The sequence below is a fragment of the Mus caroli genome, chromosome 2, assembly GCF_900094665.2.
Source record: "Mus caroli chromosome 2, CAROLI_EIJ_v1.1, whole genome shotgun sequence".
In the NCBI taxonomy this organism is placed as follows: domain Eukaryota; kingdom Metazoa; phylum Chordata; class Mammalia; order Rodentia; family Muridae; genus Mus; species Mus caroli.
In genome coordinates, this window is record NC_034571.1 from 157394310 (window position 1) to 157406914 (window position 12605).

The 12605-nt window shown below is 49.9% G+C and overlaps 1 protein-coding gene across 1 annotated transcript in view; it reads right to left on the minus strand.

Moving 5' to 3' along the window:
* Slc13a3 (solute carrier family 13 member 3) overlaps positions 1 to 12605 on the minus strand; it is a 70381-nt gene that overhangs the window by 33535 nt on the left and 24241 nt on the right. The window contains exons 2-4 of the mRNA XM_021185867.2: positions 11738 to 12003; positions 8708 to 8871; positions 412 to 478 (exon numbers count right to left, since the gene is read on the minus strand). Coding sequence (XP_021041526.1) covers positions 412 to 478; positions 8708 to 8871; positions 11738 to 12003 — 497 coding nt within the window. The remainder of the gene's footprint in view (positions 1 to 411; positions 479 to 8707; positions 8872 to 11737; positions 12004 to 12605) is intronic.

The window sequence follows — 12605 nt, forward strand, 5'->3', positions numbered from 1 at the left end:
TCCTTCCTTCCTTCCTTCCTTCCTTCCTTCCTTCCTTCCTCCTTCCCTCTTTATTTCTGGATTCTGAGATCAAACTCATCTTTGTGTTTATAACCCACCATGGATGCCTCTTAGCTTGGTATAATTAAAAGTTTCGAGATAGCATCTTGCTATGTATCCCAGGCTAACCTCCAAGTCTTCATCCTCCCTTAGTCTCCAAATGGCTGTGATTACAGGTGTGTATATCTACACCTGGCTACTGGCTGCTTTTTAAAAAGAAGGGGCCTCAGCTGATCCACAGGGGTGAAGGGCAAACAGCGAGACTCTGGAACATCTGGAGAGAACTGGGGGCTGGTGGGGCTGGGGCTTCACCCAGTCACTCACCCCCTTGACTCAAGCTCGGGATTCCCCAGGAATGAGGCCAGAGCTTACCCTTCCGAACTGGCAAGAAACTGCATCTCCGTGGGCACTGTTCGCAGTCCATTTCCTCGCACAGCAGCTGGGAGAAAAGAGGAGGCACATTGGTGAATGCAAAGGGGACTAACGGGAAGTTTCTGATTCCTGTGCAGCCAGCCAGGAACAAGATTTCACCGCCAAGATGCTATTCACTGAAGAAAAAAATGAGGCAGGTCAAGACACAGCAAAGGGACAGGGGAGGAGGGGAGGGAGGGAGGGAAGGAAAAAGCAATAGAGGGGAATGGGAGGGGGGATATAAAGGTCACAACTCTGCATTCCACACGTCACCCCATCATCAGTTCCGGGGTGGTGACACTAGGCTGACTGACAACCCCTAACACAATCCAAGGCTGGCCTGAGGGACCATCTGCTAAAGGAAACATGAGCAATGTGAGCAACGGTTTTCATTCATTCATTCATTCATTCATTCATTCATTCATTCATTCATATCTGTTCAAACAAAACACAGCCACTGACACAATGCAGAACACAGAACAAGGCCCCTTCCCCCATGGAGACTGTATTCTAGAATAGGAGACAGATAAGAATAAAATAATGACAATTTCAGGTGGCAATGAATGTTATAGAGGAAATACAACCAGGCAAGGGAAGAGAAAGTGACAGCCAAGTACCATTGATGTCATGCCACTTGAGCTGATGACATTCCATCAAGCCTGCAGTATGACAGTGGCCAGCCCTACAGAGCTCCATAGCAAAAGGGCCAGGAAATAGGAGCATCAAGTGCAAAGGCCCTGTGGTAGGAGAAGCTGGCAGAGCCGAGGAAACCAGGCATGCTGGGACAGTGGTGAGGCGGGAAGGGTTAAAGGGTACAGAAAGCCAGAGGTGACAGAAATGCTCTGTGGAGTTATATTCTGCAGGTAGAGGCTTGGATGGACTTCAGGGAGCTGGCTGTCCACGTTGAATAATGGGGCAGTGGCTGGGCCACACCAGTGATCATAGAGACACTGAGGTTGACCAAGCTGTGTTGAAATCAAGACCTCGCCGCCACTGGGAATGAAGGACTGGGACTCAGGCATGCAAATTTTACGAAATGGGCCAAGCACAGAATCTTTTTGAGTTTCTTGTGTATCCAGCAATCACTGATGAGATAGGAGGCTCATCACGGGTCCTGCCGTCCAGCTCAAGATAAACAAGCATAGTATGTCACGTGGGTGGGCGTGTGTCACAGGACACGCAGCACAGGGAAAGAAGGAGACATCACCCTGGAGAGTCTGGCTGACTCTGGATGGAACCCGGATGGGAGGGAACATTGTCACCTTGGAGGGATGTGTGGGAGGTCCTGAGAAGGAAAGTGCTGCGTGTCAAGGGAAGCTAGTAGGGCTGAAGGTCTCTCCTCTCTCACCCTCTCCCTGTGCCCCACCCTCTCGCCAGGGACACAAACACATCCTGAACACACATGTGGAGTGTCCTTCTGGACATCGGGACACACAGTCAGCCCTGTGCACTGGGAGGAAAGGTCTGGCTCTAGTCTTGGCCTCTCTTAGTCCCCCCTACCGCCATGAGCCTAGGGACACCCTTCCTTCCTCTAGGCTATTGTTGTCTTGCTGGCAGCAAAGGAGAACAAGACTTTATGGTGTCTGACAGCGTCACTTCTGCTGTGTCCTGGGGTGCCCCTTCCCTGTTGAGCACAGTAGAGGTCTCAGGCAAAAGGCCAGGTCCACTCTCCCTAGACTGCTGAACAGTTCACAGCTAGGGCAATGGGACACACGTCCACATGCAGCGCACGAGGCCAGAGCCCAAGGCACTGAGGCAGAAGACAGAGGCTGTTAATAACATACAGATGGGGGTGGGGCAGGGGGTGGAAGGAGTCACTCCCCAGAGGAAGACCTCTGACCCAGTGACCACTGACCCTCACCATCTCAAGCTTGTCTGGTATCTTTCCCACTGGGCCCCAGGTATCTGGGACAACATCAGACATTGACAGAGCTTGCCAGTACCAGGGGAAGAACTCCCCAGCCTCAGGGATGGCCTTGGGTGTGAGTACTACCCAGAGGTCTGTAGGGGCTCTGTAGTAAGCAGGGCTCCAGTAGTTTTGACAAACCTGGCAAGAGATTCTTTTGTGTAGTCGGGGGTTGAGAGCAACAGGTCTGAAGTCACAGAAGGGAAACTGAGGCTTGCAGTGTCTTCTGGCCCTGGTGGTGGGAATGCGTACCTCAGTGGGTCCCATGTGGAGCCAGGCTGCTCACTGCCTACACCAGAGCTGGGGAACTCCATATGAGACTGTGTGGTTCTAGGCATGAGGGGCATGGTATGTGCACCTGTGGGTAGGGGTAGGGGCTCGTATTGGTGTCAAGATGTTCTCTATTGGGCACAAGTTTTGATGGTGGTGGTGGTGGGCTTTGCCTGGTGGTAGTAGTGGTGGTGGTGAAGGTGAAACTGGAAAACAGGAAAACGAAGGTGAGTGTTCCTTGCTCCCAATTTACTCTGGCTATCCCACGATGTCCCTGTGACCCAAGTGGCTTTAGAGGTGGAATGGAAACAGGTCTGTGGGGCAAAGTCTCTAGGGTGCCTTTGTTGGGTCCTGGAGCCATAGGTCAACCCAGAGTGTGTGCTTATGTAAGGGCTGCACAGACAACAAGCCTTGGGTGTACACTGCGTGGGAGAGCTGGAATCTGCATGCGTGCCACTACACAGGCAGGCCCCACCAGCCACAGAGTCAGTCATCCTCTGTGTTTGAAAAATGAGGCCTGGAGAGGCAGGTCAAGGCTGGGGACACAAGGGGATCCAGTGGGTTCGTGGCTAAGCCAGGCCTATACAGTAACCAGGACTGAGGATTTACCCAGAACTGCTAGCCCCCACTGTAACTCTCACCGTGTGTCCAGGGCACTCACTCGACACCTAGTAGGTCTGGCACAGGACTAATGACTATTCCAACTCCTCTGTGCAACCTCTTGGATTTGCCTCAGGAAAGAGCTAGCCTGTTGAGGTAGGCAGAGAGCACCCCATGGAGGGCCAGGCACCCCCACATTAGGCAGTTTAGTGAATAGAATTAATCCAACACAGCCCATAGCCTGCAACTAAGTACTGTTCTCTCCACTGGACGAAGAGGGAAACAGAGGGCTAACACAGATGCTAACTGGTCTGTCCCTTTGCTTACTCCTTACCTATGTGCACTTACTAAGCACCTACTATGTGCCAGGTAGTGCTCTAAGACCCAAAACTGCACTCGCAAATGTCATTCACATGATGAATAAGAGTGACTCAGTCCTTCTTGAGCTTAGAGACAGATGACAGACAGCAGAGAGATGACCCCATGGACCCTCTCCCAGGGTGGGAAGGGAACATGAAGAAAGGCAGAGAGGGTCTTGTTGCCTACCCTGCCAACTATAGAATGTGCTTTTGTAAATGGGAATGGGTGGGTAGGGAAGTAGGGGGGAGGGTATGGGGGACTTTTGGGATAGCATTGGAAATGTAATTGAGGAAAAGATGTAATAAAAAAAAAAGAATGTGCTTTTGTTTGTCGCTGATGTCTTTGAGTTCTGTGTGTGTGTGTGTGTGTGTGTGTGTGTGTGCGCATGTTCCTGTGTGTGCACAAGTTTAGAAACTAGAAGCACTGACTTTAGATGTCTATATCATGCTCCGCCTTAGGTTTTTGAGACAGTCTCTCCCTGAACCTGAAGCTCTGGCTGGCCTGGCCGTGGAACTCTAGGGACCCTGCTGTCCCTCCCTCCCCAGCAATGGGGAGCATAGGCGTGTGTGGCTTGCCTCACTTTTCACCAGGGCGCTGTGGATCCACACTGAACCATTGCCGCAGCCTGGTGGTGTTTTTGCTTTTGAGACAGGACCTTGCCATGTGGCCCTGGCTGCCTTTGCATGTGACAGTTCCCTTTTTTGGCCTTTTAGATATCGGGATTATAGGCATGAGCCACCATAACTGCCGCACACCAGCCCCTTCCTCCATCACAGACTCCAGTTTCATGCGTGTCCTGACTTTCAAGACTTTCAAGCAGAGTGAAGGAGAGAGCCAATTACCTCAACCTGAATGGCCGCTCTGGCCGCCTAACTACAACCATAAGGGTGGCTTCTTCCAGACAGGGAAAAGACAGAGAGTTCACAAAACTAGGCAAACACCTTGCTGGTTGAAGGATTTCGGGGAACACAGCCTTGAGAGACTTTCCTTGGCTGAATCCTGGGTTAGAACAGCACCCCCTCATTAGTAATGACAAAATGCCACAGAACCTTCAGACAGCATTAGCAAAACTAGAAGGAGAGGTGGCAGGGACTCCCTGCAAGGTGGAGGACCTCCTGGGGTTTTGTCCGGTGCTCCCATCTGTTCATGTGCTCAGAGCTCTGCCTCTTCTTGCTTACCACATTTCTCTGGGCAAAACATTTTGCCTTTGTGAGCCTCTATCTCCCCATCTATGAAATGGGAACCATAAACCTCCCACAGGCTAATGAGAAACTGGGCCAAGTTGACATTCAGGGTCTTTAGGAAGTTTGTGTTGGCACAGTTGTTGACCTGGCCATTGGTGACCCTTATGAACTTGGAGCCTCTGACAAACTCCTTGTTCCAGTCGGAGTTCACCAGCACACCTCCACACGTCCTACCTCCTGCCTAACACACAGTAACAGAGTGGAAAGGGCCCCTCTGTTTGCCCTGAAGTTAACACTTTCCTGGGCCTCTGAGGCTGACCATTAACCTTCAGGCCTCTGATCCTGTAGCCTGAAGGCAGATGTCTGACCTGGGCTCCAGGGTCTCGACCTCCCCACAGCCTGCAGAATAAGAAGAATGACTTTAGGTTTCCTTTCATAACTGTCACTGTCTATGACCGCAGGCAAGTCCCCTCGCCTTTAAAGGTCTTAGAGGTTTTGTTCCTGTTATAAGGGACAGGACTTTCCAACATCCATGTGACAACCTTGTGGGAGGCAGGAGAAGAGGGATAGAAGGAATACAGCCCCAGAGTTAGCCAGGCCAACTTAGTGACACAGGCCACTTAGTGACATAGGCCATGTTGCCATGGTAACCCCCTGGGGACTTCTCCATCCTCTCCTTATTTCCTCCTCAATTTCTATTTATCCAAATGATGTCGATGGGATCCCATCTCATTCAGACACAGACCCTCAGAAGGGTCCTTGGACACAGTAAGTACTCAAGGAGCTTGGCTCTTCTGCAGGCACATTAGGCCAAACAGAACATAAAGGCTCTGCAGGGGTTGAAAGGATGAAGGGGTAGTGTTAACTATCTGATGCCACCCCAGGGTGACCACGAGGCAGGCCATCCTCTCAGAGCCCCACAATGTGGGAGGGAACAGTTTGAAGGCCAGGAAGCCAGAATCATAGGGTGGGCTCAACCGCCCTTGTTTGTAGCCTGAATCTGGCCCACCTTGTCTGAGCTGACCTGCCAACTAAGAAGAGCTCTTACCATTTTTAAATAGTTCAAAAGATCCAAAGCTTGGGAAGAGGCTTAGTCAGCAAGGCGCTTGTTGTACAAGCCTGGGGGTCTGGGTTTCATTCCAACTACCCAATAACAGTCAAGGGCGGGAGCTGGAGAGATGGCTCAGTGGTTAAGAGCACTGGCTGCTCTTCTAAAGGACCTGGGTTCAATTTCCAGAACTCACACGGCAGCTCACAACTGTCTGTAACTCCAGTTCCATGGGATCTGACACACCTGCAGGCAGAACACCATGGTGTGTAAAATAAAAATAAATAAATCATTTTTAAAAAGTCAAGTGGCATATGTATCTATGACCCCAGAGCTGGAAGGAGGATCCTGGCTGGGGCTCGCTAGTCAGCTGAGCCAGCGAGCTCCAGGTTCATTGAGAGACCCCCGCTGCAAAAGGTACACTGCATGTGAACCTCCCCGAACATGTACGAACATGTACAGTGCACACGGACACACACGATCCGCAGCAGAACACTCAGGGATGACACGGTTATAGGAAATCTTAGCTTTGGATCCCATGCAGACTTATTCTTGGCACGCAGCCAGCCGCCGGCACCCTGCCGCCTTCTTCAAAGGCAGAGTTGGGAAGTTGCGACAGAGTGGCCCAGAAAGTCTAAAATGTTTGCTGTCTGGTTATTTACAGGGAACAACTGCCAACCCAACTACCTGGCAGATGTCCTCTGTCCTTGTGTCCTGTGACAATACCTCTCTGCTGTCTCACCAATGGTAACATTCTAGATGTTTCACTATGCCTTTGCAAACCCATCTGGGAAGTGCTCCTGAACCGTGTTCAGCTTTCAGTGTCCCGCATGGTGAGTGTATACCACACTCGCCAGACATGGGCAGCCTGTGGATGGTGCACGGATCAATGTGCAGTTTGTGTATACATGTGTATATATGTAGTGTACATGTGTGTGCGTTATACATGTGTGTGCACATAGGCATGTATACGCAGTGTACATGTGTGGTACATGTATGCATGGGTACATGCACATTCATAGGTGTGTGTGCGCTTGTGTGTTATGTGTGCATGTGTATGCAATGTACATGTGTAAATGAGAGTGCATGTATACATGTGTGTATGTATGTGCTTGTGTATATGTCTGTGCATGTGTGTGATGTTGTGCATATATATGCAGTACAGTATGTACATATATGTGCAGGTGTGAATGTGTGTGCAGTGTATAGGTATGTGCAGGTATCCTATGTGTATGTAGTATGCATATGTGTACAGGTATACATGTGTCCATTTGTATGCAGTGTTCATGCTGTGCAGATGTGCATATGCACATATGTGTGCAGGTGTGTATATGTATACATGTGTGCATGTATATGCAGTGTACATGTGTGTATGCAGGGATGCATGTGTGTTTGTATACATATGTGTGCATGCATATATGTGTGCAATCATGTCTGTGCATGGGAAAACCAGAAGTGAACCTCAGATAGTTTTCAGGAGTCATCCTTTTTTTTTTCTTTTTTGGACATATGTAGTGACAACTAGCCTGGAACTCCTTATATACCCTAGGTTGACCTTAAACTCACAGATTTGTGTTTGCCTCTGCCATTCAAGTCTTGGGATCAAAGGCATACCTGGCATCTTGTGGTTTTGGGGGGTTGGGGTGGGGAACAAGGCCACTAGCCTAGGATTCAACAATCTGGCTGACTGGCCAGCAAGCTCCAGGGATCCACTTGCCTTCACCTCCCCAGCTAGGATTACAAGCGCGTGCCGCCTCAGCTGGCTTTTAAACATGGGCTCTGAGGATGGAACTTAGGCCTTCATACTTGCAGGAGAAGTTTGTTCTGGAATAAGCATGCTTACACACCTTTTCAAAGAACACCGTTAGCATGGTTTCAAGGCTAATGTTGCATTTATTGGCCTGAATGGCACCTCTGTGGGAGTGGTCAGCCACTTTTGTCAAAGTGTGGCTTTCACCTCTTACCCCAGGTGGCGTCTCCCACTCTCATCACGTGACTCACCACACCCATTCAACATGGGTTAGAGACCGGGAAGGGCAGAACCACAAGAGCCCCCATATTTCCACTAAATTCTCCCGGACCAGACTTAGACACCTGACTACCTAATACACAGGGAAGGCAGGGAGCTCAGCCGTCCCCAGCTCAGTGTGCTGTGCAGGGTCTGTGTGTGAGGCAGAAAGAACGGGAGGTGGGATAGCAGTCCTGGCCCAGACATGGATGGCTTTCCTCAGCTCAGTGTGCTGTGCAGGATCTGTGTGCGAGGCAGAAAGAACTCGGGAGGTGGGATGGCACTCCTGGCCCAGGCATGGATGACTTTAGACCTCTCAGTATGTAGATATCAATACAAAGTGGAAGACTTTAAAGTAGAGGTGATGTGGCAGCCACTGTGTCACCTTGGGGTGGAGGTGTGTGAGTCACTGGGTTGCCAATGAAAAGCCTTGATGTCCTTGTGCCTCAAAAGTGACCCCACGATGCCTTCCCTTGATTTCATCGTGTCTGAAGAAAATTACTTCCCATTTTTTTAAAGCCACTTGAAGGCAGACATGCGTTCTATTGCTGTCAAAAGAATTCTCACTGATGTCACCCATCTCTGGCCATACTGCCTGGGTTCAAAGTCAGGCTTGGTCACTTTCTTTCTGTGTGGTCTAAGGCGGTGACTTACATCATGTGAAAACATCTGCTAAGAGCCTAGTGTCAGAGGGTAGAGAGGTCAGACCCCTCAGATCAGTGCAATCTGAGACAGGAGCGCTTCTTACATTGAGAGTGTCCTTCATGCCAACCCTTATTCTGAGACAGGGTTTCTCTATGTAGCTCTGGACGACTTGGAACTTCCAATGCCCATCCCCCCAGCAGCCACCAGTGTGGGCCCTGGCGCCCGTCCAGACTCACCTGTGCTCTCGTCACCTTCCCGGGGAAGGTCCTTCCGAGCTTCACGCTGGCCAAAGAGGCTTTTGAGGATGGCACTGGCGATGGGTAGCATCATTGCGGTGGAGGCCGTGTTGCTCAGCCACATAGACAGGAATGACGTGGTCACCATCATCCCCAGGATGAGCCTGGGAGGCAGAAAGAGTTAGGGCTGGGTCTAGAACTCGGGGTCCACTGGGAACTCTGGTCTAGTCTCTGGGGGAGTCTAAGCGTTGGTTTTACAGGAGGGAAGTCGGAGTCCAGAGTAGATCCCAGTGCCAGAGGGTAGAAAGGTCAGACCCCTCAGATCAGTGCAATCTGAGACAGGAGCGCTTCTTACATTGAGAGTGCCCTCATGCCAACCCTTACTCTGAGACAGGGTTTCTCTGTGTAGCTCTGGACGACTTGGAGCTCACCACATAGCAAACATAGAAGCAATTGCCTAGGCTTATCTTGTGTGATTTGGAGTGTGTGTGTGCAAAGAGGCTCCATCAGGTCTCTGCTTTCACCTCTGTGTGGGTTGTAGGGATCTAAGTCAGGTCCCTGAGCTGGCCAGCAAGTACCTTTGCCCACTGAACCACCTGGCTGCTCCAGGCTTGTTTTAGATCCAAGGACACCTTGGCTTATTGTGCTTAAAGAATTTGCCTGTTGAAGTCAGTCCAAGCCTAGCGTTTCTCTGCCTTGCCCACAGATCCTTAATGGTACCCATTCCAGGATGCAGCAACCTGGCACTAGAATCTGCCACCTTGCCCCTCCTCTTCTGCTCCCACGTCTGCTGGCTCCTACTGCTCCAAGAAGCCTGGGCTTCTTGCCAGCATAAAGTCAACCTGGATGCTTCTGTTCCAGTCTGCCTGGTCCACACCCACCAGCACGATCTAAAGTGTCATGGGGTTTTCCACACGGAGATCATTTAACTACACTGTATTAGGTAGGAGGTAAATGGAGGACCCCATTGATTAAGCCAAGGACTCCAGCTCCTGTCAGGCTCCCTATGATGACAATGGCTTCTGGATTCTTCATCCATTTCTGTCTCCTCTTAGACCTGTTTCTTTCAGGCTCCCTTGCTGCATCTTCAGAGCCATTTCATGGCCTTTCTGTCCATTCTGCCCAGCTTAGCCTAGAGACTCCCTCCTCCAGGAAGTCCCCCTCCCTCCCCTCTCAGACTTTATACTCAGGGGTCCAAGTACACCTGGCATTGAACAAGCTTTTATCTGAGACTATCCTCCTGGTCTTCTAATGGGGATGGGACAGTGTCACTGAAACACCTTGTCATGAGCACTTTCCCATTACACTGTAAGACTGTGGTTCTCAACCCTCCTAAAGCTATGGCCTCTTAATACAGTTTCTCAGGCTGTGGTGACCCTCAACCATAATAGTATTTCATTGCTACTCATAAGAGTAATTTAGCTAATGTTGGGAACCACAGTGTAAACACCTGCATTTTCTGTTGGTCATAGGCAACCATTGAAAGGGTCATCCAACTCCCGAAGGGGCCGAGACCCACAGGCTGAGAACAACTACTGTAAGGGATTTGGCACCTTGAGGTGTCAGGGACAATTAAACCTGACACCAAATGATGGCTGTTGTTGGGCCTGCCATGGGAGCACACAACATTGATGTGTTTCTAGAGGTTAGCGTGTGGTGCCCTGGCACGCGTGTGCTAAAGGGATCGTTTGGAAAACTGTACTTTGCTGTCACTGGGGTTGTTATTTTTCTTCTGTCTGTCTATCTATCTATCTATCTATCTATCTATCTATCTATCTATCTATCTATCTATCCATCCATCCAGTGTGTGTGTGTGTGTGTGTGTGTGTGTGTGTGTACGCAAATAATATGGCATCTGTTGGTGGTCAGAGGAAGGACAACTTTTGGAGTTGGTTCTCTCCTACCACCATGTGGGTCTCAGAGATTAAGTTTCTGGCTCTCCCAAGCCACTCCTGTTGAGGTTTGGTCTTTTGCTATGTATTGTAACGCTAAATATTGGTCCTAAGGTTGCCTCTAAGGATGAGAATCTGCACATAGACCCAAATGATGCTAAGTGACCTTGCCCTCCAAGTTATCCCTGATTGATGAATAAAGATGTTTACAGCTTATAGCTGAGCAAAATTGAGATAGGCGGGGCTTGGGGGTTTCCAGGCTTGGCATTGGAGGAGAACCATGAAGAGAGGGAGAGGGAAGACTCCATGGGTTAGGTGAGTCATGAAAATACGTCCATGAGGGCTGGCCAATTGGAGTTAGGAGCAGCCCAGATGGAATATGGCAAGTTATAACTCAGGGTTATTAATTGGAGAAATAGATTTTAATAGCTTAGAGGGTAGATATCTGGCCAGCTCTAGAGCTGACTAGGGCTTATAATAATAAAAGTTGTGTCTTTTATCCATGAACTGAGTGATCAAAGGCAGAGTAGAAGCCCCCAGTTGAGATTAAATATGACAACACACTCCTACCCTTCTCTCTGGCAACCATCAAGAATGGCTAGCAGTCAGCTTTATCTCTCAAGTCTGTGATCCCTTGAACTTGCTGTTCATTCACAAGGACTTCTTGAGACCTGGCTACACAGCTGGCAGAGGTGGGTGCTGCCATTTTCTGGAACAGAGGAGCCTGACTTCAGCCCAAGAAGCCTGGTGACACGAGGCTGAGGGGCAAGCAGTCCAATCCTGTCTCCAGTGACTCTTATTGACTTTTTGAGCCAGGATCTCACTATGTAGCTCACGCTGTCCTGGAACTCACTCTGTAGATTAGGCTGGCCTCAAACTCATAGAGACCTGCCCTCTTCTGCCTCTTAAGTGCTGGGATTAAAGGTGTGCACCACCATGGCTGGCTTTGAAGGATTTTGAAGCATATCAAAGACAGCTGTCACCAAATCAGCTCTACACTGCACGTATGAGGAATGCATCGAGTCGTCAGGAAACTAGGAAGCCAGACATGTGGGAAATGACAGTTTCTTGGTTCAATGGCCATAAAGGAAGAGCTTTGCCTTCCACCCACCCCACATTCCCCTGTGCCTGGTCCTACCTTGCAGGCTGGACCCCAACCAGCATGAGGACCTTGAGGGCGATTCTCCGGTGCAAGTTCCATTCCTCTATGGCGCTGGCCATGATCAGGCCGCTGAGGAAGAGGAAGTTGGTGTCGAGAAAGTACTGGGGGCAGACCTTGCTGGAGGGCAGAATGCCCATGAAGGGGAAGAGGATGATGGGCAGAAGAGCCGTCACTGACAGGGGCAGGGCCTCTGAGCACCAGTACACCGCCATGAGCAGGATGACATAGAGGCATCGGCCTTCCTGTGTGTGGAGCAAAGGGTGAACACTCCATCAGTGGCTTGAGCTCCAGGCCAGAGGTGATAGGGGAAGGGGCACCAAGGCTCACTCTCAGGGAAGCAGTGGGCATATCATCTTGCTCAGCTACAAAATGAGGAAGCTCTCTGTACCACAGACGTTGTTGGAAATATATGGAAACATTCCCTCCCACACACACCATTATCTCTGTGGGAAACCCCGAGGATAAGAACATTAACAATTTACTTCTAGGGAATTCTAGAAAGTTCTGGAAAGGCAGAGGGAGAGTGGAACAAAAGGAAAGCAATCAAGAGTACTTAGAAGGTTCCTCCATGGACACCTGAAGCATGATTCTGGTGGGAAACCTGGAGGTGGTGTTATAGATGTGTCCGACATTTTGATATTAGGAAAGATGCCGTCTACAAAGGTTGTCTTTGAAGATTACAAAAAGGGAAGGAAGGAAGGAAGGAAGGAAGGAAGGAAGGAAGGAAGGAAGGAAGGAAGGAAGGAGAGAGAAAGAAAGGAAGGAGAGAGAGAGAGAGAAAGAAAGAAAGAAAGAAAGAAAGAAAGAGAGAGAGAGAGAGAGAGAGAGAGAGAGAGAGAGAGGG